This window comes from Thunnus thynnus, chromosome 16 (genome assembly GCF_963924715.1).
Source record: "Thunnus thynnus chromosome 16, fThuThy2.1, whole genome shotgun sequence".
NCBI lineage: Eukaryota > Metazoa > Chordata > Actinopteri > Scombriformes > Scombridae > Thunnus > Thunnus thynnus.
The window spans coordinates 20,574,907-20,601,487 of NC_089532.1; the positions used below are offsets into that span (position 1 = coordinate 20,574,907).

A 26,581-nucleotide genomic window follows, 5' to 3' on the forward strand; every position below is an offset into this window, starting at 1 on the left:
TATACGTGAAAGGAATTGAAAAGAATGAAAACAATACATTGCATGTAACAGGATATGAAAAGGATAATCTTCCCACAGGTGACCACAAAAGATTCTTAGGAAGACTAAAAGTCAGTCCTATTAAAGCCAAAATGTAATAATATCACTATGTGGTACACACAGTGCTCCTCTCTTTAAGAATTTTGCATTGTGTTTACCTTGTGGAAGCTCCCATGGAAAATCCGCTTCACTTGCTCCTCATTAAACGTGGCTCTCTGGGTCTCTCCTCGGGTGTCCTTGTTGTAGAACGTGATTGTTTTGCTGGAAGCTGAAAAGAGAAGAACCTTTGATGAATCCCTGACAGTGTGTTACAATGTGATGGCACGCAAGGCACAGACAGGACTATAGAGAACACATGGTTGTAGAGAGAAGAGAGGGATAAAGAGAAGGCTAGGAGGGATTACGTCCATGCCCGTAATTATTTGCATGCATTTACCACGTGTGTAAGCGCACATTTGTAAAAGACACCTACTTAAGAATAAAGGCTTTCAATCATAGAGTAACAAAGTCAAGCCAAATCCAAAATCAAAATCAAATTCAGAGTAGTGGACCGAAGTGAGTCATATTCATTTCAACATGCTTCCACTGTCTTCTTTGTGCTGCTTGTAATATCTGACAAAGATCAATTAACTTTGCCTGTCTGTAAATAAGTTTAGAGTTAGAGAGAGGAAGAAAGCAGCTTAAATTGTTAAATACAGATTGTACAGCTGTGTATACGTTGGGTCTACTACAGCAACTTCCCCCTCCAGCTGAGGGCCAAAGCATGATGGGAGGCTTACGGTTGAGGGTGACCCCGACCTCGGGGTTGTTGTTTTTGTCTGCAACCTGCCAGATATCAAAAGGTTCAGTGGGTGTGTCGGGCAGGAGGCGGAAGAGCAGGATGATAGTGTACGAAGGTGGAAGACCCTCCGGATGGATCTCTCTGTTGGTGTTGAAAATCATACAGACATGAGTCATGAGCCAGAACTGTGCCCTGACTACAGTTAGAACATGCTAGAAATTCAACAATGATAGAAACACAGCACCAAGACCATCAAGTCTTTCTACAATGATACAGCATCCAGTCTGTCACATACACTGCAGAACCTGTAAATGATTGCCAGTATTGCCTCTGGCCTTGAAGAAATTGCTCACATATTGAAAGTATTTTCTGTCCCCTCTCCTTTGCTGCAGTTCGAAGTGTTTCCATTTGCGCGCATTAAATCAGTGGCTGTATCCACGCACACAAAATATGCTCCATTATAAACATATTAACAAAGTATGCTGAAGAGGTTTGGATACTTGAGCAGTTCAACAGTTGCCTAACAAATATAGAGACAAAGATAATAAAGAGACAAAGCCCTTGACCAAGGGGTGATTTGTTTGCTTCCAGTATGAAATAGGTGGGAGGAGGACCTGGTCCAGGGAGTTTTTAATTCTACAATAGATTTTTTTTTGCTAGCACCTCATATTCCACAAGCTGCAACAACATATAGGGCTAGCATGTGGGCTTATTGCCAAAGGGCACTAGGGAAATCCCTTTTACTACAGAGACTATTGAACGTCGACTTAAATAATGGCTGTGGGCTGTGCAGCATTATAGTGCACAGGAGATAAGGCTGGGAATATGCACACTCCCTCTAATTGACACACACAAATACAATTAAGCCTCAGCTCTTACTTGGTGGGCTGGTTTAGGAAGGAGTCCTTGTGCAGCCTGTAGGCGATGTAGCTGTTGAACGAGCCAGGCTCCATGGACACACCATTCATGCCAGCGAAAGTGCGGTCTGTGATGTTGAAAGCCTCCAGCATCCTGAATCCTGGAAGGGATAAACAACAGAGTTGTGAGCATGAAAATACAAATGGAGAAACCATCTCACACTACAGCATAATAGCATTTTAGTTATGCCAACAAGCTCTGTAGGGATTAGTGTTTCCACAGTGATGCTGTATGCTTACCAGGTGTGGTGAATCCATTGATGTAGATCAGGGGGCAAGCTAAAACAAGACGAAATGTTATAAGGGGTTGGAAAAACAGATTAAGGTTTAAAGAATGTGATCTCTGTTTATACATTTCCTCTGGCAGATCAGATTACGTGAATGAGTGAACTTCTTGCTACCTCTGCAGGTGCACTAACCATAGAGATTACAAAATCATATTCAAAAGAAGTAAAAACAGTAAAAACTAAACTATAATCATGTTTTAATGATACATTAATCTCTGTCTTACTGGAAGTGGCCGTTTCACAGATGAAGGTGATCAGGTTGTCTTGGATCTTGGCGAAAGCATCGTAGTCATCAACCACAAACACATGTCTTTCACTGGGCTTGCTGCCGATAAGTCTCAGCTCTGTCATGTCCACATCGGCCACACCAACCACAAACACACTGTATCCTGTGGGGGCAAAACACACACAAAAACAAAGAGCATTGGGAAGCTTCCATTAACCACAAGCAGTTTCATGATTGTAGGGATTATTACAGGAGTTTATTAAATCTGCCACAAATTCAGATAATTCAAAACAGTTCCACTATTATAGTGTACATATGTATTGTGCATACAATGTAAACCAAAACACACATGACAATGATTAAAAGTTCCACACATACCAGAATGCTGCAGTTTTTCAGCACTCTTCTTGACCTCATCCTGGGAGCGTCCATCTGTGACCACCACCAGCACCTTGGGGACGTTCCGCCTCATACCACTGTCGGAGGTGAATACCTTCTCATAGACATGCTTCAGAGCAATGCCTGAGTGAAGGAGAAGGATGCAGAGGATGAGGACAGGACAGAAAATGTCAAACCTTAGCAATTCATCTTCTTCAGAGCAATCACTTTGCTAGGGATGCAGCTCTGATTTCAACGCTGTACCTGTCTTGGTGTTTCCTCCTCTGTAGCGGACAGTCTGTAAAGCTGATAACACTATGCCCTTGTCATGGTAGGAGTTCAGCTTGAACTCAGTCTTGGCATCATCACTGTACTGCACAAGTGAAACCTGTTCGAAGAGAACAAACATGTCAAGACTGTGAGTATGACTGCCTTACCAAATATACAGAGAAATAAATATTAAAGACAGCACCAAGGTTTATGCTGACCTGCATGCCGCCAGGGCTGATGACATCAAAAGCTCCAGTCATGCTTGTGACAAACTGGATGACCTTGTTGAAGCTCTCATCTCCAATACTCCAGGAACCATCAATGAGGAAGACCAGGTCAGCCTTGGCACCTTTGCACACTGTGATGCAGGTACAATGATGTTATTCTTAGCTAAACTACGGGAATTACTATCTTAGCAGACAGATACAAATGTTGAAGTTCTCCTCACCATCTAGCGCAGGGGGGACTGTTGCTGGAGGAGGAGGGGTGGGAGGTTCAGTCGGCACTTCAGTGGGTTTGACCACTGAGATAAAATAGAGACATAAGCACACAATTGAAAGTGACTTAATATTCTGTGGCTGGTGAGAGAATCTCATTGTGTCCTGTCATACATTAGGTTTAAACTGACACAGAGGATGTTATCTTACATGTCCTCTCCTTGATGCTGACTCCAGGTCCCTCTAGGTTGGGGGTTTGGGTGAACACAGTGGCATTGTAGAGAGTGTCAGGGGTCAAGCCATCAAAACAGTAATGGCTCTCTGAGCCTCTGACAGTGATCTCCTGAGCTCCACTCTTGGAGGCTGGATGGGAAGAAAAGCAGTGGGAGAAGGAAGAAGAGAGAAAACAAATTCATATTGCAATAATCTAACAAATTCCAAGTCAAATTCAACAAGGCTTCTTTAAAAATAACAGTAATGCACTCACTGTCAAAAGGATTGACTTTGAGTCTGTAGGAGGTGGCTGCTCTGTGAGGGGCCCATCGGAGGCAGAAGGAGTCATAGCCAACATTGTAGGTGGTCAAGTCTGTCACATTCAGGTACACTAAAGGGAAGAAACATTCTTAGTGTACTTGCAAGACAATGGGTTGTAACATCTGCCAGTCAAAACTGCAATCATGCATTTGAATTGTGCACATAAGTCTGTAATAAATAATAGCATTATTAACTTACATGTGGTGCCTTGGCCAACTAGGGGTTCACTGAAGCCTGTGTTGTACTGTGCCAGCACCTTCAGGTCATAGGTGGTTCCAGGTTTCAGGTTATGCAGTTGGTGGGAGGTCACATCTCCAACAAACACCTCCATTGACTCATCAGAGCCTGAAAGGACACATAAACATTTTAAAAAGTCTCCATGTGTGTGTGCATTAAAAAGAAACTGTATTGGTAAATGTTCCTTGATTAAGTATACCATGTGAAACACACATTCTTTTCTCGCAACTAACACCACTCTATCTCCATAAAGACAAGTCCGTACCCTCAGGCTGGTAGATAAGCTTGTATCCGTTAACCCTGGAGGGGGCGGGGTCCCAGGACACCCTGAAGCGGGTGTACCACTCATCAGAAACACGGAGGTTCCTGGGGCCAAGCATACCCACTGTGGGAAACAAGACAGTAAAGCACAGTCAACACAGGCTGGGTTCATTGCAGTGGGATGCAGATGCTCAATATCTCATCATGATATTTAAGTTAAATATCTCACTGTGTGAGGTGGATGATAAATGCAACCACATCAGAAGAATTGGGAAAAAAATAAAAGTCGTCTCAAGGAGCGGAGTGCTATTACAAAATGGAATAGGGTTTCTTTTGTTTGAAGGGCAAAATTAGGCAAGACACTGGCCGGCGCTGCAGGCATGAGATCTCCCTGACTGGAGTACAGCCAGTTCATAATTCCCTGGAAAAGACTCTTGGTGCTTTTGGCCTGTGTGAAAAGTCAAGAATTTCACTTATTCCACTTTTGCTACAATGATTCAGGATCCTAATCAATGGATCAGTCTATTCACATTTTCTGCCGTGTATTCCATAATCTAGAGATTGCATGTGTGTGTGCAGTACTGCATTATATCCTTAATACGTGGTGACCGTATGCTTAATTTCACGTCCTCAAATGCTCCCTGCATCAGGTTAATAGATACACATACAGTGCAGCACAGTGAGGCACACACACCCATGTGGTTGGACGGATTTAACAGTTTATACCTGTGCGTCCATCTCCCTCCAGCTCTCCTCCTGGTCCATCAGCATAGATGGCAGTTACTTTTATATTGTAAGGAGTGTCTGGATCCAGGTTCTGCAGGATCACATTGTTTCTGTTCCCTGGTACTGTAGTCTACAAGACATAAGGCATATCACATTAAGAACCGGATTAATAACAGAGCAAATCAAGAGCATATTAGTAGTAACAAAGATACATTTGTGATTTTATTTTGGATTGATGAGATTCAGTTCATCAAGACCTCAAGACAGTGATTCAAAAACTGGATATTTGTCACTCTAAAAAGACTGAAGAAAGACAATTGATGATGTGGACATATACTTACATATTCCTCGATGGGGTCTCCTGTGGTCTGGGCATAAGTGATGCGGTACTGCATAACAGGACCTTCAGCATGCTCCCAGCTCACAGAGAGAGTTGTGGTGGTGGGGTCATATACACGCATGTTCCTAGGACCACTACGGGGAACTGAGGGAGGAAAGGTAGAGAAAAACGTGTATGTGCTATGGACAACACCTGAGGCTAGTTATTAATTGCTAAAATATTTATACTAGTCCTGCACTCATACTCTTAAAGGTGTGATATGGTCATAGGGATATTTTTCCTACTCAAGCATTGTCTTTAAACACATTGGCCCAGGTTCTTACGTGTTTTGCCACTGTCACTGATAGAGGGTCCTTCGCCATCGCTGTACAAGGCAACCACTCCAACATTGTAGTCAGTGTTTGGGAGCAGCTGCTGCAGCAGGGCTGTGGTGGTGGTCCCTGGTACCACAACCTGCACAGAAACACCAAAACATTTCAGGAGTCAAAATTTTTTGGAGAGTGTCAGTGCAACATGTTGTTTTTTAAACATGGGTGTGTAGACATGACGCAGAGCCCCTGCCCAACACACACACAAAGACCTTTCCCCTCTCTTCTGACAGCTGCTTGTGTTGTACATTCCCTCTAACGCCTCCCTCTTACTCAACAGCCCCTTGCTGTCAGCACTCAGTGAAAGGAAGAGCCAAATATTCCTTTGATGTTCAGAGGAGAGGTGGTAGTGCTAGGGGGGTTTGACAGCCGGCACCACTGTTTAACCCAGGGGCCACCTCCTCCACACTCTCTCTTTGTCTGTGGGTTAGCTGGACACAGTAAGGTCAGTGCTCCTCGAGGGTTCTGGCCTGGTGATAACCTCTGTGAGTGAGCAAGGAAGGGGGAGGGATGAATGCTTGGGTACGAGAATCTCTACATTGAAAGCATGTTGCGTGAAAAAGAGTGTTAGACAAGCAATTGGGAGGGTGAATCTGCTTACATGTAAATGCAACAAAAATGTCCCATTGTCTGTTTTCGCTCTATTTTGATTGCATCATTTTTAGTCTGCTCCCATCTCTCCTGGTCAAAAATGTACTGAAGTGCTTGAGAGTCTCAGTATAAAATAATATTACAGACGACGACTGGTAAAGCTGGTAATTTGTGCTACAAATCTCCATCTGGCTTTAAATTTGATGGTGCTGGCTGAAAAATGCCACATCGCAGCTGACGCACATCATTGGCGTCAGCCACGGAAAAGGCTTGAGACTGCCATAAATGTGCTAATGAATAGGGATAAAGGCAAAGTGCACCTCTCTATCAATAAACTGGAGTATTCCTCACTGTTCAAAGACCATGTTACTCGGGTCGCAGTGAAGAAACCAAAGTCTTGTTGGTGCAGGCTTTCTGGCAGATGCTGGAAAGAGCTAACCATGCAGCGTCAAGTAACATTTCCAAAGTTGTTTGTGGATTCTTTAGGCAGCCCAGAAATCCTTTCCACGTGAAGATGTGGGCACACTGGTGCCAGATGCAACATACCGTGCAGAGAATGGGAGTTGCAATTAACGGATTTCTGCTTTAATGAACACAGTCTTGGTTTAAGACTTAAACAGAATTCAACAGGCAGTAACTGCAGTACAAACACACCATTTGGTGACCAGACTGATAGTTTGCTTTAAACATTTCAGGATGAGGCTGTTTCATTCCTAATGACACATGGCATACCGTAAATGCGGGTGAAAAATGGGTTGTTGCTTTGGCCACATGTACTCACACCTCCACCCAGATGTGCTCTGATTCTCCTCGTTCTTAGTCAATTCAGTGTTTGTATGTGTGTGTATGATGTATGATTTTAAGGGAATTAGTGTTGAGATGTTTGCTTGCAAAGTAAAGTAAAATATTTTTATTTAAGGGTGCTATGGTACACCAACTGTAAATGTCTTCTTTTTGTATGCATAAATGCCATGCTACACTTTTTCCCACTTGCTGATGAAAACTCACCGATTCAGAGGGTCTGGTGCCAGTCAGAGGAGCATAGACCACCCGGTACTGCTGGACTGGGCCTGTGGCAGGTTCCCAGCGAACATTCAGAGTGTTTGTTGTAGGGTTGAAAACCTGGATGTTCCTGACTGGGCTACGCTCCACTGCAGAGCCGGGAATGTTGGGTGTTAAGAGGGTAGTTTAAGGCAGAAAGACAGATAAGCAAGTGAAAGGTGAGGGTCAGGGTAAGGTAAAATAAAAAGAGAGTGCAGAGTAGTTAAAAGAGTGATGACAGGATGGTTATACAGAGAGTAAAGTATGATGACAGGGTGAGGTTAGAAGGCAGCAGCATAAGTGGTTTGTATAGATTGGAAGGATAGATGGAGAGAAAGGATGAGATAAGGCAGAGGAGACAAAAACAGACAGCTTGTTTAGGTCAGGTACTTATAAGTGGGGAACGGACAGTAAATTCAAGGATAAAACAGACCATTACACATACACAATACCCATAGTACCGCTACACAAATAGGCAGGCACTAATATTTGAAAGTATATTCCTATTCTTATTTGTGTTACAGTATACTTTGGTTTTATCTTAAGCAGCATAATGGAGTAGATTCACTAGTGTCTAAATGACATCTCCTAAATAGTGGTACTGTAATTCTGCCTTTGTCTCAGTTTACAAAACATGGTCTAGACTAGACAGAAAAATCCAATGACTACCTGAGTACATTTCATAAAATGTGAACAATACTGCCCCGCAACTAACAGAGACAAGTTTAAGACATCATTTAACAACACTTCTGTCAACAGGACGCTTCCTGTTAGTGCCCTAAAGGTTAATGAAAAAGATAGATGTATGTGAAGCCCTGTGTGGAGCTTGTCTTCTAAAAGGCAAAGCAGATGTTTAGAGGCTTTGTGCCGCTCTCCATTATAACCTCATAAACGCAGGGGGGAAACACAGTGGGAAAAACACAGTGAGAGAGCTTCCGTACTTTAAAGTTTCACAGACCAAAGCCTGTTGCCTAGAAAGTTGCTTTGAATTTTAAGGCACAATAAACAGTTGAACAATGTTAGCTCAAAGAGTGAGAGCGGCTCCTTCTTTAAATTCAATAAGATGAGAGTAGATTGAAGCACTGCAGTTTGGATTTATGTTAGACACTGATATGATGATATGGAGTTTGGTTAACATGTCTAAGAAAAAGCCACTGATCATCAAGGACCATTGCTACAGAGAGGAAAATGGGGGTAACAGTAGCAGGCATGGAGGATGACCTTAGCCAAGTTGAGAGCCATAAAACATATAATGCTCTCCATTCATTTCTACCCCATTCTGTTTCTTTTTCCCAAAGGAGAGCCAATTACTCAGTATATCCCTTCCCCCATTCCCCAGCCACACCATTATCCTGACCACTACCCTTCATTCCAACCTATAAATGGACAATATTACGGTAAATAGAGAGGAGACACCATTATAATGTTGCCAACCCGGAGGAATTCCTTCCTACGCAATCACCCCACAAAATGCTGACTCATTCCCAGCAGAGGTTGGTGGTTTAAAACTGTGGGAGAAACTGGAAAATCTGTGTTATCCGAAAAAGTTCAAACTAAGCTGTATACTGTCATTTTATGTTATGTTTTATGTTACATTTTATATGTAAGGTGTGAATTGCATATATTCTGCTCTTGAGAAATGAATGACATTTGATCAGTTTGGCTTGGCTTATAGATTTTAAAAGGCTTTGGAAGATACTATGAAACAAATCAGTTATAACCGGCTGCCTAATTGAAGGTCCCTGACATACAGTAACAGCAAGCCAGCAGCTAAGGCCAGTAAGTTCATTCTGGACAGACATGAATGGATTCCTGGTCTAGTAAAAAAAAAAATCCCATCGCTGTCATGTGGTATGTCATTCTCAGAAGTCTTCCTCAGTCTGCATGGCCTATTCTAAACCCCGAAAGCTGTCTTCCAAGGATTTAATAGCTGCATCTAAACTTCCCTGCAGATCGCCATTGTAACTTGCTCACCTAAGGTGTATATTCCTTTCACCTTTCATGTTCATATAAGTGTATGCTTACATGTTTTGCCGTTCTCAGACATGCGTTGTCCCTCTCCAGCAGTGTAGACAGGAACCACAGTCACTGTGTAGACAGTATCAGACTGCAGGTTCTTCAGCACAGTGTTAAATGTGTTGCCTGACACCTGTACCTGAGAGAGGTATAGCAAGACATACATCAGGTTGAGCTCTGGCCAGTGGAGGTGACCTTCTTGTGATTGCAATGATTGCAACTCAGTAATCATTTTGTGGTGATTTTACAGCTTACCATCTCTTCCTCTCCTCCAGCTGCAGGGACATAGAAGATCCTATACTGACGCACGTTGCCCTCAGCAGCTTCCCATAGGACATTCAGGGAGCTGGTAGTAGGGTCAATGACTCGCAGGTTCCTAACACCACCCAAAGGCTCTGGAGATAAAGGTATGATACACTTAACACTTGTCTGTAAGCTCTAATGGTCTGAGAAAATGTACATGAGTAAACTACGTACAACACATACAACATTTAATATACATGTCATTGTTAATATGTGTCATTTGGGAGCAACAAAAGTGGAAGACAACTTACTGGTCTTTCCAAGGCCGTTCAGCTCCCTGCTGACTCCCCGGGCGTAGACCGCCACCACGCTGATGGAGTATTCAGTGTCAGGGGTCAGCTTGGGAAGCAGGACAGTAGACTTCTTCCCTCCAACCTGGGTCTAATTGAGGAGAAGTAAATGTTAACTACCTTGGCTTATATTTTATTACAACAAATAAAAAATGACTGTTAAATCAGTCACTGATGCTGTCCAATGTTTGCATACCCAGGGTGATCATATTTAATGTTGACATGATGGATTTAATTTCTCAAACAATAGCTGACTAGTTCAGCAGGATAGATATTAACTTGGAAAGTTGTTGCATTTTCTTCAATAATTGACTACAATATATATCTGTCTTGCAATATCTTTAAAAACAACCATTTGCAACTCTAGTATCCGCTGAAGGAAAAGATATTTGATCTGTTTCTAAGATGGGATAAAGAGTTTAACAACTCTCAATGGGTTCCTTAAATTGATGTCAATAACCCGATGGAAAGAATTCTACCTACAAAATATTAGACTGTCAATATATCAGAGGAGGAATGTTTTGAGTGTTTTTGGACATGATTAATACACAGTCCACTGGCCAAGGTAAATTTCTACTCTGATGACTGAAGCAGTCGGATGTCTTATCATAACAGTCATGACTGGTGATGAATTTACTACAGTTCTTTTGGCTTAAGTTATAAGGAGAGAGGACATGGAGCTATGAGAGTGTGTTTGTATATGGATTTAATTATGATACTGTATGTGCCTGTATGTTTACATCTGCTTTACTCTTTTGTGGATTTCTATAATCATTGTAGAGCTCTCTGAAGCTTTCCCAACTAAACGGCTGAATCTTTTATCAGCAAAGAAAAAGAAAACATAACGAAATAGGTTTTTAATCATTTGGCACTGTGATAGCTTTCTTGTACATAAGTGCAGAATGTGCATAAGATATTTCCAAAAACAGTCTTGTTGCCCCAGACAAAATAATGCAACACTCCCTGGGCTATCCTAACAGTGAACCAAGACCACTTGGCCGATGTTTGCTGGTTAGCTTCCAGTTTTCCATCAACCCAACGTGATATCACCCAGGCAATCAGCGCAACTAAATTTCATCAAGTGCTAAAGATGAAAACATTCCAACTTGTGTTAAAAGGGAAACTTATGGTCAACAAGTGATGTAAGTAAAACCAGCTGAGTTAAAGCTGTATTTCTCACAAAACGTCTGACAGGGTAAATTATAAGGAAAGTATAATTTTCTTCAGAGTGACAAATGTTGGATGCCATCTGTGGTGTACTTAAACAGGTAAAAAACAGTGAACTAATAGTTGGGTTTGTGAGCACAAATAGTTTTGTGCAGCACTTTAAACACATCTACTGTATAATATATGACTCCTGTGGCAGAGTACTCTCTCATGACACAAACACTGACCTGGCTGGGCAAGTGCATTCTATTTTCCATTTACACACACACACACGCAACTTGCAGATGGCCAAATAGCACACAGTGCAAGTGAATCCATCACATCATAGTGCAGATGAATGTTTAATCTCTCAAGTATCTGTTCAGAGTCTCCCCATAGAGCTGTTAAATTATCCGCCCTCAAAATGTGTCATGAACTTTTTACAGTATTTAAATTTTATAGTTCTCTCTTGAAGGTCCAGTGTATAGAATTTAGTGGCATCTAGCGGTTAGGCTGCAACCAACTGAATACCTTTCCCCTCACCCTCCCCTTCCAAGCGTGTAGGTGTGTAACCTATGGTGGCCACAAAACTCACGAAAAACACAAGCCTCTCTCTAGAGCCAGTGTTTGGTTTGTTAGTTCTGGGCTACTGTAGAAACATGGCAGTGCAACATGGCGGCCTCCATAGAGGGGGACCTCCTCCCTATGTAGATATAAAGGATTCATTCTAAGGTAACAAAAACACAACGATTCTTATTTTCATGTGATTATACTCTAATTAAAACATACTTATGAATATTATATTCCATTTCTGCCAAGTCTGCATCACTAGATGCCACTAAATTCTACACACTGGACCTTTAAACAACTCCTCACATCCCATAAATGCCAAGTAGTGAGGAGGGAGTATTTTTACAAAAGTTGGTTGGAACACTTAATAATGATTTCAGGGGTTGTTTCGCAACTTATCAGTGTGGGTATCAGTCTGCATCCTTGTGTATGAGCTTGTGCATAAGCACCATTTAGCCTCCCTTGTAAGTCTTGCTTGTGGAAGCAATGAGAAATGTCTGACAGTAAATTCAAACCAAAAATTAAAATGTCATCCAAAAAGGCTTGACTGCCAAAAATGCATGACCCGTGACACACAGTCTGCAGTGTCGGGAAATGTTGAGAAAAACTAGGAAGGGTTTTTACCATATCAATGATGCCATTTCCAAACAACAAAATAAGAGGTTTGACTTAGTATGAACTATAATAATGCAATACCAGTGGCAGAGTTCTAGCTATGCACATATATTTCTTGGAGGCAAAGCTGCTCTGGAGGAAAAAATAAATCCACTGATTGAGTTAAAGCTCAAGGAGCCATGAACCACAGTTTGTCTAAGTAATGTTAGCATTAAGAGTAAGGAGTAAGTAGCTAATATTTTAAAGCTTAACTAAACCTTCAGTCTTCAATCAAGTACACCCTGTGTATTGGTGTATATGTTGGTTGGTCTGTTGTGTGACTTACACTCTGGCTCCTGCCTCCAGAGGTTGGGACATAAGTAATTTTGTAGTTCTGGACACGGCCTGGGGGTGGAGTCCACCTGGTGTTCAGACTGGTGGTTGTTTCGTTGAACACAACCAAATTGGTGGGAGGTGCATTAGGTGCTGGAAAAGGCATATGAAAATTACAACCATGTCAATATGTATATCCATTACATGTAGTAAGAGAAGTTGCTCCATGGATTTCCTCAAAAATATCTTTTAAAGATGCAGTCCTTGATATACTGGTCAGCTCATGTTAAGATGACTACCTCAGTATGTCAAAGATTTTTTATATTTGACTGAGAGTTACGCATTTGTTATAAAAATATAGGTTAATTCACTAATTGTGATGTACTTGTTTCAGCTTATGGTAGAACAAAGCAACTCTACTCTGTCACTGATTTTTATCAAGGATTGCAGCTTTAAAGAAGAAAAGACAATCCAACTCAGGGATTTTGTCTTTTCTGAAGCAGGGATGGATTCTCATCAACAGCAATGGATTGATGGGAAGGTGATTAATGGATGAACTGATAAATGCATCAATAAATGCAATGGATGGATAGATGAATGGATGGATGGATGGATGGATGATGGATGGATGGAGGATGGGAAGGCCTTCAAATATAGGGATAAACATCCCTTTGTTGCAGGGCATGCATATTTGAAATCCATCTTCAGCCATTTTGACTAAGAACAAACTCATGAACAGCATTGGGATGAATGGCACAGACAGTGAGACAAACACAGACAAAGACAGACAAACACTCAATATAACTGGCTGTATCAGCTGCAACACAGCACCACTGGAGCAGTGGATGGGTTAAGTGCCTTGCTTGATGATGTAATGATGGTTGACCAATGAACAACAGGGCTGATGATTGGGCAAAAATACAAAACATGCTTTCACCACTTGAAAGAAAAAGCATCCTCTTGCGTTACCACACATATACTTACTTGGACCACCTCTCATGGACACTACAGAGGCAGAAATAGAAAGGTATAATGGGCACACCCTTTACTTAATGTTTCACTCAGCATATTTCCAGAAGGTAAAATCAAAGGGTTAACAATTCGTCTAGCCTTTGGTCAAGATTCTTTCAAGCAACTGAAGCAAAACAGCGTTAACTGAAGTGATAGTTAAGTTGTCATCGCAGAGCTGCTGGGGGTGTTCATCTTACATGTCCTCTCAGTGCCTAGCAGGTCCTCGCTCTCTGATTCATCTGGATAGATTGCAGTCACAGACACATCATAGGGAGTGTCTGGCTCCAGGTTCTCCAGGACGTGGGTTGTCTCATCACTGTTCAGAATGGCCTGATGAGGAAAACACAAACACAGCATATGGGAAGGTGCTTGACAAAAAATGTAGCCAATACAAACCAAAGACAAGCAACATAAGATCCATATTAGAGTGATTATAATTGGATTGGTGCAAAAATCTGTTTTCTAGATGTTCTGTAAGTCTTTTTCAAAGCATTTCTGTAAGAGTCATCAAGAAATACATACATGATTTATTAGAAATGTAAACATCTTGGACAGCTGTTTTTCTCTTACGTATTGGAAGTTTCTGTCTCCACTCTTAGCCCAGCCAATGCGGTACAGAGCCACGTCAGGGGCTCCATGCTCCCAGGTGGCTCTAAAGCTGGTCTGGGTAACCTCTGAGAATCGCAGGTTCTTCGGGGAAGGAACCACACCTACAGATTAGAAGGAAGGAAGTTAAGACAACCAAACTAATGTCTTTGATCGGTGTGTTCTCTATCTCAGTAAGAATCAAGCAAACGAGGCAAGTGCCATTATCACAAGTGTCATTGTAATGATGATGGATTTTCATTCTTACCAGTGGTTGCTGTTCCCAACATAGGCTGTCCAGGACCCTCATCATAGATCGGAGTAACTGCCAGGCCATACTCAGTCTGTGAGATCAGGTTGTCCAGTTGTCTGTTGGTCACACTTTCTCCCACTTCCAGCTGTAGAACACAATTGAACACAACTGTTAAATATCTTTGCACAAAATCAACACAAATATAAAGAGCTTTCTGAATGAATTTTCACATTTTGCCAAATCTTGCAAAATTTCAATTCTGTTTCCAGAAATACTGGCAACAGCAGATCTGCACACCTAGTAAGACTGGTTGGAAACTTGACCTGAAGGTAAAAAACTGAGGTATACAGAAACAAACAAGACAGACACTCAACAAACATAAAAAGCTACAAAATTTGACCAAACATCTGGAATAGTTATAGGAAATACAATACTGTTTTTATTGCTCGTTATTCCATTTAGTTTTATTAGCTGAACCTCAAGAAACTGAACTTGAGGAATTCATTCTGAATATCCATTAACTTGAAAACACAGTTGCTCTATGTTTGCCTGAGCTTTTGCATTTTCATTTTATTTATAAGTCTCAACAGACACTTTATTTGAACCATAAAGGGACTTTGTCTTGCCATCTATGTTGTGAGTGGCATGCTGTCACTTATTGGGTTCTATCACATGATCCATAAGGTCAGTAAAATATTCTGCTACTTTCTGGGCAGCAGGCTCTTCCTCCCCACGCACTACATTTTTGACAATCGAATCCTCAGCCCATGAGTCACTTTCACATGTGTGTTTCCAACAGAAGAGCTTTTAGGATCACCTCCACCTGGTTTATAGCTAAGGAAGTAGAAAACAGCCGACCACAGAGTTCGCTGCTGTAGGCCAAGAACTCCCAAAAGGGGACATGCAACCATAAAGTATCCATCCAATCCACACCACCATGACCACCCCTTGACCCCTGCAAAACCATGTTCGTATAGTTTCATAATCTTTTCATTGGACTCCAGAACGTTCTCCAATGTCCACACAACCAGCTGCAGTCTCCATTATGTTGTCTAAGCCAATATATTGAGGGATCAGTTAAAAATATCAATATAAATTTGTCACCATCAAATCTAATGGCTCAAACAGACAACAAACTCAATGCAAGTCCATGAGAAACACATAAGAATAGGATTGGTGAAAGTATTGGTTGCTAACATCTTGCATACATGTATTCCATGGTGTATGTAATGCCAGAGAAAGCTAAAGATTGGAACCAAACTCACCTCCCTAGCCTCTCCATCCTCAGGCTTGTAGGTGACAAGGTACTTGCGAACAGGACCAGGAGCAGCATCCCAAATAAGCCTCATGGTGCTGTGGGTGACATCATCAACCCTCAGTTCGCCCGCGGGAGGCCGGGGGACTGAACAAGGGACCAAAGGTTAGTGTTAGTTTCAGAACAAGATTATAGTTAGGCATAAATAAGAAGATGCTGAGTCCACAGTAGTCCCCAGTAGACTTTCTGTCCATAAGGTAGACACACTGCATATTGAGAGACATGGTTGTTCATGTTGTTTATTAACTGACCTCACCTTGGGGCAAAGGTGCATGTAGCTTCTAGTCTGATATCATCACTAACACTAAGCTAGATCAGTTTCATGAAATAGGTGCTGCAATATTGAAATAAAATTGTTATTCAGCTACTACATACGTGTAACTCCCTGCTGGGTAAGTGGTTCACTAGCTGACTCTCCATGCAGGGCGAAGAGGGAAAGTGTGTAGGCTGTGTTGGGGAGTAATTTCACCAGCTGGACGTCAGTTGTATCTCCTCCCACTCTGATCTGCAGGGGGACCAGACCAAACAAACAACATACGGTCAGAGGGGAAGCGGATGAAAGGGACTCCTCAGTGACATAGATAGAGACATTTGGATAAGAACAATGGAAAATATATTCCGTTGCAGCGCATCTGCCGAATCCGGTTTTGACCCACTGGGTTTGACACCTCATGAACAAATGATGATGTTCCCTTGGCCAAGTGAGCTCATGGTGCACCCACCCCTTTGTGACTAACAATGTTCCTCTGTATTTTCCCTTTGTCCTTGTCTGCTGAATGATGAGGCAAACACTGGTAGCTTTGTAAAATGTTATTTCACTGTGTGACATCTGTATTTTGTCAAAAACTGCTGATGGTAAGTTGAAGTATTTGGTCACTTCTAGTGTTAAGCAATGTGTGTGTGTGTGCTCGGTCCATATGAGTCCATGCAAGAATGTGCGTTTGTGTCCACCCATAAACACATGTGCATGTGGTAATTTATTCCTCGTCCACATCTGTCATGTCCACAGCTGACTGGCTGCATGCCCTTTCATTCACTCACGCTGTGTTCTCAGCATTCTCAGAATGACTCCTACCTCCTGTTCAGCAGTGGGTTGGGTGGCATTGATGGCACTGTAGAGCAGCATGTAGCCTGTAGCACCATCCGCTTCCTCCCATCTCACTCGCATGGTAGTGGTCTGCTCATCATAAATGTACATCCTCCTCACAGCACTCAGGGGCACTGGATAACCAGGCAGTGATGTGAAAGGCAACAGTAATTAAGTGACGCTATAATGATTTCCTACATTTGTGAATGCATATACATACTGGCACACATGTGACACAGACAGAACATCCAAATATACATACATGCTCACAGGGATATGTAGACACACACATTTCTCTTTGCCTGTTTCTTTGATTGCAGAGAGAGCTTCTCAGGCCTTTTTGTGTGCCATTCACACTGCAAACACTCAACGATCAGTGCAGTTTTATATGCGCTTTTATAGATACAATATAATGCTATTAAAACTCTGCTATTGTAGAGAGCGCTAATAAAACAGCAATTAACAGCAACTTAAAAGAAACAAACAAAGAAGTCCAGATTGTGCTTGAACCCCAGTGTAATCATTTAAATTGCCACTGAATTTGCATTCCATTAAGATTTACTTTTGCTATCTCTCTGCAGCCACATATGGTTTTATAAACAAGACAAAGACATATATATTACCTTTTGAATGACCACACAGGAATCACAGTCACTGAGAGCAGTTAATATGCTTTATGCAACTGAGCCAGAAAGATTCATTTATGACGGCTGACTCAAAAGGAAATGCTCTTCATAAAATTAAAGGCTAGAAGTTCATTAGTGCGTGAGAGCCTGCTGAAGTTGAGACTGCTGTTCTCTGACAACCGCATTCATCTTGGTTACCTAATGTGGAACAGCTTCTAAGTATCAGAGAATGCTTCTTTCATTAAACATAATATGGTCAAATTTACGACCAGTGATCAAAGCTAAATCAGCCAATAGTGTTGTGTGTAATCTGTTTGTAATTTGTGCTTAGATGGTTTACATTCCCTCTGGCAATTTGTACCATACATGGATCTTTAAAAGTGGACCTCGGGCCAAGAAGTAAGCCAAAAAAACAGAAAGAGAAGACATACGTGTGGTCTCAGTTCCTTTTAGGGGCTCGCTGCTGTCCTCTCCCACCACTGAGTAGACATTGACCAGGTACTCTGTCAGAGGGTTGAGCTTCTGGAGAACCACTGTGTTCTCAGTACCATCCACCAACACCTAATAACAGAAGGAATAGTTAGAGGAAAGCAGCTAAAGGAATCTTCTCTCAGATTCTTGATTTTTGGGGGTTTTTTTTGCAAAGCCTTCATTGCTGAAGTATTTCACTAGTGAGTCAAAAACCTTTATTGAAACACGTACCAAGGTTGTTTTACCATACATCAATTATCAGTTTAGTGTCAAAACAATATATATATCAAGCTCAGTGTGTTTACAGTACAGAATTGACTTGAGCATTTTGTAAATCTTCCCAATTAAAACCAGAAAACCCTCCGGACAAATCTTGACTTGAGGAAAAGTCAGCATGTGCTTCAATTTCAGATCCATAAACAAAAATAAAACCTTGTCCACTATGTTCACTGTCAAACAAAACCATGGGAGCTGGACAAAAACAAACATATCCTACATGTAATTAGATTCAGACACCAAAATGCATCTATTCCACACATTGTGGAGCCAAGACCCTGCCGGCCAATAGAGCTATCACTCCTGGAGTCAATATTTGCTTTCTACTCCTCTAAACTGAGAGCTGTGTGTTTTTGTTTCCTTGCCCTATGTCAGATCATAATATAATTAGACACCCATACAGCAAGAGGCCAACACAAACAGGAGGCTGGAAATAGAAGTTTGAGTGGAGATTCCCATTAGACTCAGAAACAGTGGGTCAGGATACATTTAAGCCAACATCCACTCAACAACCACACAGGGAGATGTGTTACACTTACTAAAGATGTTAGTGTGATTGAATTATTGACAGTAGAGATGTTTTTGGTGTATGGCAGGTATACCTGTAGTGGGCTCCCAGACATAGTCATGTACTCAACACGGTACTTTTCCACTGGGCCTTCAGGGGCTGTCCATGTGGCTCGGAATGACTGGTGAGTCACCTCTGATGTTATCAGATTAGTGGGTGCATCGGGTGCACCTCCTTTTCAAGCATAAGCATAGAAAGAGAATGATTATAATATGGTCCATCACAGTGAACATTATACATCATCGTGCAACAGTATGCCTAGTTGTTTCCTTCCTTTATGTTAGACTGGTAATCATTGATTAAGAAGTAACAAAGGTTTTCAAAACCCACCACTGGCGCATTCTAGTAAACTTCATTGTTACTGTTTAATATTCACCATTTTTTTGATAAAAGTTATATTTTATTGGAAAGAGTGGAACAAAAACAACACATGGGAACAAATTAAAACATAGCATGCCTCTGTAGAAACAAGTCCTAACAAAACCAAGTACACAGCACAGTACATATTAAGAATGTAAACTCACAACTTCCCCAAGAACTTCCCCTATAGTATCCAATCAAAGCTCTGGAATTTGATTAAGGAGCAGATGATTTCCTATTCCAGGGAGGTAGTAAGAATATTAGGGGAAGAAAAAAAATAACATATCTGCAATAACTACCAATGGGTTGGCTGGTTCTCTGCTTCTAGTGTTGTCTTCCATGGTGGGCCAGACATGTAACTGCCTGCGATGCTCTACACTATGTTTATACTACTTATTAACTTTGGTAATGGAGCAGTCGGCTTAGACTATACATGGTTATTACTATCATTTTTATTTGTAAAGTAGACATCTGCCTTGCAATCCAGAGCACTCTTCTTCATTGCTTCCTTCACTTTGATCACTCAGTGAAGTACATACTCTGTAAACTCATACACACCTGGTCCCTTCACACTGTTACAGAGGTTGTCAGTAAGATTGTCCACAATGTCCAACAGGAAGGAGAAGTCAGCCACGTTGTACATGTGAATATCATCCGGATCAGTAGCAATGGACCTCAACTCAAACTCATCAGCATTTTTGACACCTTAGGAGCAAGAATGAAGTCAATGGTCATTAGTAGTTTGAGAATTCTATTTCATACAGTGAGTCTGGCAAAGCAATATTTTTTTGAACTGCTCTCTGCTTACCGATGGCATAGAGCTCAATGCCCTGATCACGCAAGTTCTGAGAGTTGCCAATGACATCATCCTGGGACTTGCCGTCAGTGATCAACACACCAATCTTGCGAGCCTTGGGCCGCATCCCAACATTCTCTTTGAAATTGTTCTGGAGGATGTAGTTCAAAGCCAGACCTGCAATGAAGACATGGATGTTCATTTTTCATCCCAAATGCAACCTCCAGTTTTCAAATGACTCTCTGGGGCAAGAAATGATTCCGGCAAGAAATGGCAGAAAAATACACAAGGGTAAAATTTTAGAAACACAATATAAATCATCCTACTGTGTTTTGTGTTTGTACATAAATATATAAATTTAAGTACCAGTCAAGGTGTTTCCTCCTTTGTAGGGCAGGTTAGCCACAGCATCCAGGAGAGAGTCCCGAGTTCTATGTGCGTCCAAGTGCCATTCAGTCTTAGGGTCTCCACTGTACTGAGCAAGACCTGAAGACACCAAAAACCTTTATTAGACTAATGCACAGACACATTTTTTGCTTTTATTAACAATGACCAGTTACTTTAATTGTGCTTATTCTGGCTAGACCCACCAATTTGGACCCTTTCGGGGCCAATGTCAAAGACTCCCACCATACGGGCGATGAAGGCACGAATGGTCTTGAAGTTGAGACGCCCAATACTCCAGGAGCCATCAACCAACAGCACAATGTCAGCCTGTGCTGTGGTCTTACACATCACACCTGAGAGGGCAAAAAATGTAATGTCATGATTGGACAAAAGCGAATATGAGATATAGTTCCATGTTCAAATGTCATGTACACAAAAATGGTGTGTAGGGTGAATTATAATGATGTAAGAGCCGAGGTGCTCAAAGAGGTGTGAGAGGTGAAGGAAAGAAAGAGAGAAGGGTTCATGACATAAAACTGAACAAAATTAAATGACATCCAAACAATTTTCCTAAAAATCAACATCTTCATGAGCAAGTGGTACAGTATTACACCATTTCTGCATTTTTGAGGAAGTTTCATCGGTGAACTTTTATTTTCCAGGTGTTATAATTATCGTCTTCTTGTGTTGTGGCATGTCGAGGCAGTATTTCTCTTGGTTGGATCCGTGTGCTAGTCCCAGGGGCAAATCAGTAGAATATGCCTTTAATGGCCCGTGACATATCAAAGGCCTTCAAGGGAGAGATTCCTGTGCCCTTCATAGCAGCAGGGTAATATTCAGATCTTGTTTTCCAACACCTGTGTGATGAGGAGGAATGCATCTGATCCTCGGCACCTAAAAGAGGGCTGCAGATGTGCAACTGGAATAGGCAGATGTTGCACTAACTGCCGCTGTCTGCAACTGAAAACAGGTTACATATTTGATTTACAGACTGGTCATTCCGCCCCCCCCCCCTCCAAAAAAAAAAAAACCTCAACCCCCTTGTGAAGCTTACAATGAGATACAGAGACAAGGAGAGAGCTAGGGACTAAAACAGGTATATACTGTAGTCAAAAAAATAAATTATAATATATAATGATAAAGGTAAAAGTGGTACAAGAGTGGGGAGCTGTCACTGTATTTGCGTCTGCCTCCTTAATAGCACCGGACCTGCAGCTGAATGGTCAAGCTGACCTTTCAAGTTCCTTCCAGCAAACACAACAGTTTTCCTCTTCTCACACTTGCTGTCTGCTGCACTCTGACTCACGAGGTAGTAAAACATTTTATAACTGCAAACAGATTATACGCTTATGGCTCAAATCTACACTGGCTGTACTTGGATTTAAAATAAAAAGCGGAAGCCCAGTGTGACACCATGAAGAAAGCAAGAAAGGGCAGCAGACAGATGGAATTGCCATTACATCTGTTATTTCGTGAGACAATTAGCTTTGAGGAAAGTCATCTAGAGAAACTTTTTAGCTTTTATGGGGCATGGGTTTAGAGTGTATGTTCCTAAGCAAAAATTTACTGTGTGATACAGACTCCAATGTTTGACTGTTGCTGCCCAGAGACATAACATACTGGAAACACTGCCTTATTGGTGATGAGAGGTGGAATAATGGAATGACTAAAACCATGTCAGCTCTTTGTATATGCTTTTCATTAAACATGCTAATTAGTTTGAACATCCAGAATGTTCCTCTGCTATTCTTACAATATTTTCTCCTACAGTATATGTGGGTTTTATTGTAAAATATAGTAGAATATTGGGTAACTTTACCTGGTGGCGCAAAAGGAGGAGGCTCAGGTGCATCAGAGAGTGTGGTTTTCTCCTCTCCAGCCAATGGCATACTCTCTCCTCCATCAAACATACCAAACACATTCACTGAGTATTTGGTACCAGCTCTGTAGACCAAAAATAAATGATTTTCAGAATTTTTCTACATGATATATTACAGAGTAAAAAGCCAGAAATATATACTACATCAGCCTGAAGACACACCTGAGCTCCTCTAGCACTACAGTGTTGTCATAGGGGCCAACCAGGAGTTCTCCCAGGTCAATTTCATTCTCTACGGGGTGGAAAGTGACTTTGTAACCCTTAACATCACCAGGAGCATGGTCCCAGGTTACACGGAAACTCGTCTTGGTAGGTTCTGAGGTCTGGAGGTTCCTTGGACCTTTGTATGGTGACACTTGAAAGGAGAGAAATGCAAAGATGGACTAAATAGGACAATACTGAATGATGTACATATACTGTTATATTTCTTGAGATGGTTATGGTTGAGTTTTTAATGGATAGTCAAACATAAAAAAAGTACTATTGTGGAGTGGTAAATGATAGACCAACGTACGTGTTGTTCCTTCTCCTTGCCTTGCTTTCCCTTCTCCGGAACGATAGACTGGCAGAACAGTGATGTCGTAGGTGGTGAGGTGAGAAAGACGTCTCAGCACAGTGGAGGTATTCCCACCAGGAACCTTGGCTGCTAGCTGGCGCCCTCCTGACTGTGGTTTATAAGTAACACGGTAGTTGACTACATTTCCAGGTGCCGGTTTCCATGTGACCTTCATGGTCTTCTCCGTCTCATCAGAGACAACAATTTTTCTGCTAGCGGCTGAAACTGCAAGAAAGAGAAAAAAAAGGAATAAAGGTTAAAAGAGGAAAAATGATGAATGTATAGTCTGGTGGAAAATGTAGACTTTGGGCCTTGTTCAGATGAGAATCTGTGCTAAATGTGTGTTTAACTGCCTATGTTTTCAATATACCTTTGGAAATATAAGCAGCATGGCTTTCCTGCTGGTAAGTAAACTAAACAGTAACACGCTTGGCTACCTCGCAGTCTTTCATCCGGATATCTGCTCAGTTTCCACATGCGAATACAAACCCACCAAAATATTTCTGATTTTCAGAAGTATACATTAAACAGGCCTGAATCTACATGATTGATCGTGTTTAGTTGGTGGGTTTGGGAGCCAGGCTTAGGTGCCTCGTGAATTTGAGCAAACCCATAGTTTCTCTTTCATCGTTTTTCCATTGTGTGTCCACAGAGTGTTTCTTATTTTCAGAGCAGGAAGGGCAAGTGTGAATTGTCAGAGGCTTCGAAACGAGCTGAGGAAAATATTTAGAACGTTCTACTTCAGAAGGACTTTTATTAACGGAAAAAAGCAGCGCATCCAAGTTTGCCGTGTGTGGTTCAGCCCAAAGAGACCTGTGATTTCTGTGGAGCACAAGAAAAGCAACAGATAGTGGGTGCAAAGTAAAGGAAGGAATGAGCAAAGTGAACATTTAAGTCTACAAAGCTGCCTCGTGGTTGTGTTTGGTGCATATACCACCTTCCCTGCTTGCCAGAATCAATAAACACTAATGATGGTTGGAAATATTTTTTTTTCCTTTAGCACATTCCATTTGACTGGTGGACAAATTCCCTCCCAATTGATGCGAGTTTCCGCTCAATATGCTTTTCTAATCCAACCATGACTGTAGTCTAACAAGGCTGGTATCTATCTTGTATCTCCCATGAAACCGGGTGCAGGTGTGCTGTACATTACGTTATCTCTGTACATACATATAACACACATGCACACTCTTTAAGATGTGCACGCAAAGACTATATGTGATTACAAAAGTGTCTCTGTGGCCCTCTAAATGGTGCAAGTGAATGCTATGACGATATCACTCAACTCAAAATAATGGGCTGTAATTGTTGCTGACAGATCCATTTCTACATAACACCAATTGGGACTCACAATGAAAATGTGTTTCCTGGATCATTTTTAAACCTGCGTCACTGACCCAGATATCTCAGTGATGATCTACTAAATTCTATTTCTAACTTAACAAGCGTATGAAATTTTAAGGCTTAAGATGTGTTTATGACAAGAAAGTCTAGACCTGCATTCTTGGCTTTTAACGTGATCATCTTAACAGTTACACACCACACAAAACAGAAAACAGAACAGCTGTCCCTTTGTGGTTATAGTGCTTTTATAGAGTTACATCACACTTACCTAGCTGTACACTTTCTAGGTAACTACGACAAGACATCCAAAAACTCAAAAAACAAAGTACAGAAGTGTGAAACCAGAAGAGAGGAGCCTAAGAAAAAACGAAGAAAAAAAGAAAGAAGGGAACAGATGTTGAAAGAGGGAGAGAAGTGAAGGATAAGGGAGTAAGTCTACGGTAGGAGAGATAAAGCAGCTAAAGTAACTTACTATCTGTGGTTTCCTCTCCAACCAAAGGCTGGCCCTCTCCACGGCCATAAACAGCAAACACTGAGACCTGATAACGTGTCTCTGGGGTTAGACTCTCCAGGACTGTGGTTGTGGTGTCTCCTGGTATAGTCTTTTCTCCAGTCTCATCAGTGTAGAGAGACTTCCACCTGATCCGGTACTGACGAACATTTCCCGGGGCCGCAGTCCAAGACACAGCAAAACTGGTGTCAGTGACGTCTTTGGTCACCAAGTCTCTGGGTGAACCAAGTTCTGTGGAAAAATGAGAAGAAACAGCATTAGAAACAGAGGTAGACGTATTACATCGGCCTGTGCATAACTAAATGGAAACTGAAAATAAGTAGTGCTTCAGATTTACTTTTGTTAACCTAAAGAAATTTCTCTGTTTTTTCTTTGTTTTAATTCTGTCAGGTGCATAATAATAGGACTAAGATGATGGTGTTAGTGCAAAGGTACAAAAATGCCTCAGGGAGCACCAACCCACTGATGGTTTTGTCCAGGTGGTGTTGATATCTAATGCAGATATATGGAGGTTTGAGGAAGTGAGTGAGACAGAGAATGGACAAAATGAACAACCCCGGCGATAAAATCACCAACAATCACTCATCTGTCTCCGCTTTAACCCCTCAGGATCTGCTTGAACAACCCGATTTTCTCCCTTCATAATCAGAGACTGCTGGAAAAATCTCTGCAAAACTAATCACAAATCGCATATCCCCAGCGCCTCTCTCGGCAGCACTTTCCATTGAAACAGAGGAAACATGATCCACAAAAGTGTGTTTGCTACAATTGCAGATGTTGCGCTCTGCCTTTCTCTCCCTCACTCACTTTTCCTGAAAGATGATCATGAAAGGAGAGAGGCACTGAAATACAGTGGAGGGAATTTTGTGGTGGTGTTTCCTGATGAGCAGCCAACACATGCCTGGCTGAGAGGGATGCCCATGATGAGATGGACTATCAACACTTGTGTCTGGCTGTAGCATAGAGGAGCTGTAGCTACCAAAGGAGAATAGGCTGCCACACAAAGTCTCCCACACAAACTCCGGGATCCTGATCCTGATTCAAGCCCCTAAGCCCCTACATGCCAGTGCCTAATGACAATATAATCACAGGCAGAGCAGTGAAGCTGGGTGGTCTTTCAAACCTCATTCATCAAACCTCATCAAACGAGGTTTAATAAAAAAGCCAACTGCAAAGAATGAGATGCAATACAAATCTGCCACAAGTGCAATGCATGATCATTTGGAAATGTTAAGCGACCATACAGCGGAAAAGGCATTCACTGTGTCTATATGTCACCCTGTGACTCCTTCTCAGTATCAAACCATAACGGAGGAACTGGAAACTGATCTGAACAGAAGTAACAGCAACGGCAGTGCCTGCCAAGCACAGCGATCTGCACCTTGAGAGCTGAGGCCAAATATGAAGAATAATGACCACGACCACAAAACTAATGAAGAGTTACAGATTTTGGAAGGCCATGAAAACAGTGAAGGCCACTTATATACACCCGGATCATTACATCAAAAGGTTTGTCTTTGCCAAGCAAACAGGAAAGGATGAACTTGACTGACTTTTCAGGCTGTGTTTTAACCAAGAGCGAAAGGATTGCAAGATAATGACTTCTGCAGGCAGAGGTAAAGCACGCATACATGAAACACATGGTCCACAGACTTAGCAAAAGCTGCATAGAAATGTAGTCAGTTTGAATGTGACATAAACATATATATATACATATGTATATTAATTTCTCATTCATTTAAGTGAATGGGAAAGTGGTCTCAGATTTTGAACCCCATTGTGTATATATATATATATATATATATATATCATATATATATATATATGTGTGTGTGTGTGTGTGTGTGTGTGTGTGTGTGTGTGTGTGTGTG

At 41.7% G+C, this 26,581-nt stretch overlaps 1 protein-coding gene across 4 annotated transcripts in view; it reads right to left on the bottom strand.

The window, feature by feature from the left end:
* col12a1a (collagen, type XII, alpha 1a) overlaps window positions 1-26,581 on the bottom strand; it is a 57,907-nt gene that overhangs the window by 16,326 nt on the left and 15,000 nt on the right. For 2 of the 4 annotated variants that reach the window (XM_067615261.1, XM_067615263.1), the window contains exons 14-51: window positions 24,672-24,941; window positions 22,814-23,080; window positions 22,462-22,654; window positions 22,240-22,364; window positions 20,624-20,773; window positions 20,400-20,519; window positions 20,046-20,210; window positions 19,796-19,942; window positions 18,912-19,051; window positions 17,994-18,123; window positions 16,925-17,070; window positions 16,225-16,354; window positions 15,800-15,936; window positions 14,550-14,679; window positions 14,267-14,406; window positions 13,894-14,026; window positions 13,670-13,690; window positions 12,699-12,838; window positions 10,004-10,133; window positions 9,705-9,844; window positions 9,459-9,588; window positions 7,401-7,543; window positions 5,757-5,886; window positions 5,435-5,577; window positions 5,094-5,223; window positions 4,372-4,491; window positions 4,068-4,214; window positions 3,823-3,939; window positions 3,546-3,698; window positions 3,347-3,421; window positions 3,117-3,256; window positions 2,893-3,016; window positions 2,629-2,772; window positions 2,249-2,413; window positions 1,978-2,016; window positions 1,700-1,838; window positions 819-961; window positions 198-307 (exon numbers count right to left, since the gene is read on the bottom strand). In XM_067615261.1, the coding sequence (XP_067471362.1) occupies window positions 198-307; window positions 819-961; window positions 1,700-1,838; window positions 1,978-2,016; window positions 2,249-2,413; window positions 2,629-2,772; window positions 2,893-3,016; window positions 3,117-3,256; window positions 3,347-3,421; window positions 3,546-3,698; window positions 3,823-3,939; window positions 4,068-4,214; window positions 4,372-4,491; window positions 5,094-5,223; window positions 5,435-5,577; window positions 5,757-5,886; window positions 7,401-7,543; window positions 9,459-9,588; window positions 9,705-9,844; window positions 10,004-10,133; window positions 12,699-12,838; window positions 13,670-13,690; window positions 13,894-14,026; window positions 14,267-14,406; window positions 14,550-14,679; window positions 15,800-15,936; window positions 16,225-16,354; window positions 16,925-17,070; window positions 17,994-18,123; window positions 18,912-19,051; window positions 19,796-19,942; window positions 20,046-20,210; window positions 20,400-20,519; window positions 20,624-20,773; window positions 22,240-22,364; window positions 22,462-22,654; window positions 22,814-23,080; window positions 24,672-24,941 (5,246 nt within the window). The remainder of the gene's footprint in view (window positions 1-197; window positions 308-818; window positions 962-1,699; window positions 1,839-1,977; window positions 2,017-2,248; window positions 2,414-2,628; window positions 2,773-2,892; window positions 3,017-3,116; window positions 3,257-3,346; window positions 3,422-3,545; window positions 3,699-3,822; window positions 3,940-4,067; window positions 4,215-4,371; window positions 4,492-5,093; window positions 5,224-5,434; window positions 5,578-5,756; window positions 5,887-7,400; window positions 7,544-9,458; window positions 9,589-9,704; window positions 9,845-10,003; window positions 10,134-12,698; window positions 12,839-13,669; window positions 13,691-13,893; window positions 14,027-14,266; window positions 14,407-14,549; window positions 14,680-15,799; window positions 15,937-16,224; window positions 16,355-16,924; window positions 17,071-17,993; window positions 18,124-18,911; window positions 19,052-19,795; window positions 19,943-20,045; window positions 20,211-20,399; window positions 20,520-20,623; window positions 20,774-22,239; window positions 22,365-22,461; window positions 22,655-22,813; window positions 23,081-24,671; window positions 24,942-26,581) is intronic. The other 2 variants (XM_067615262.1, XM_067615264.1) reach the window with 2 other exon arrangements.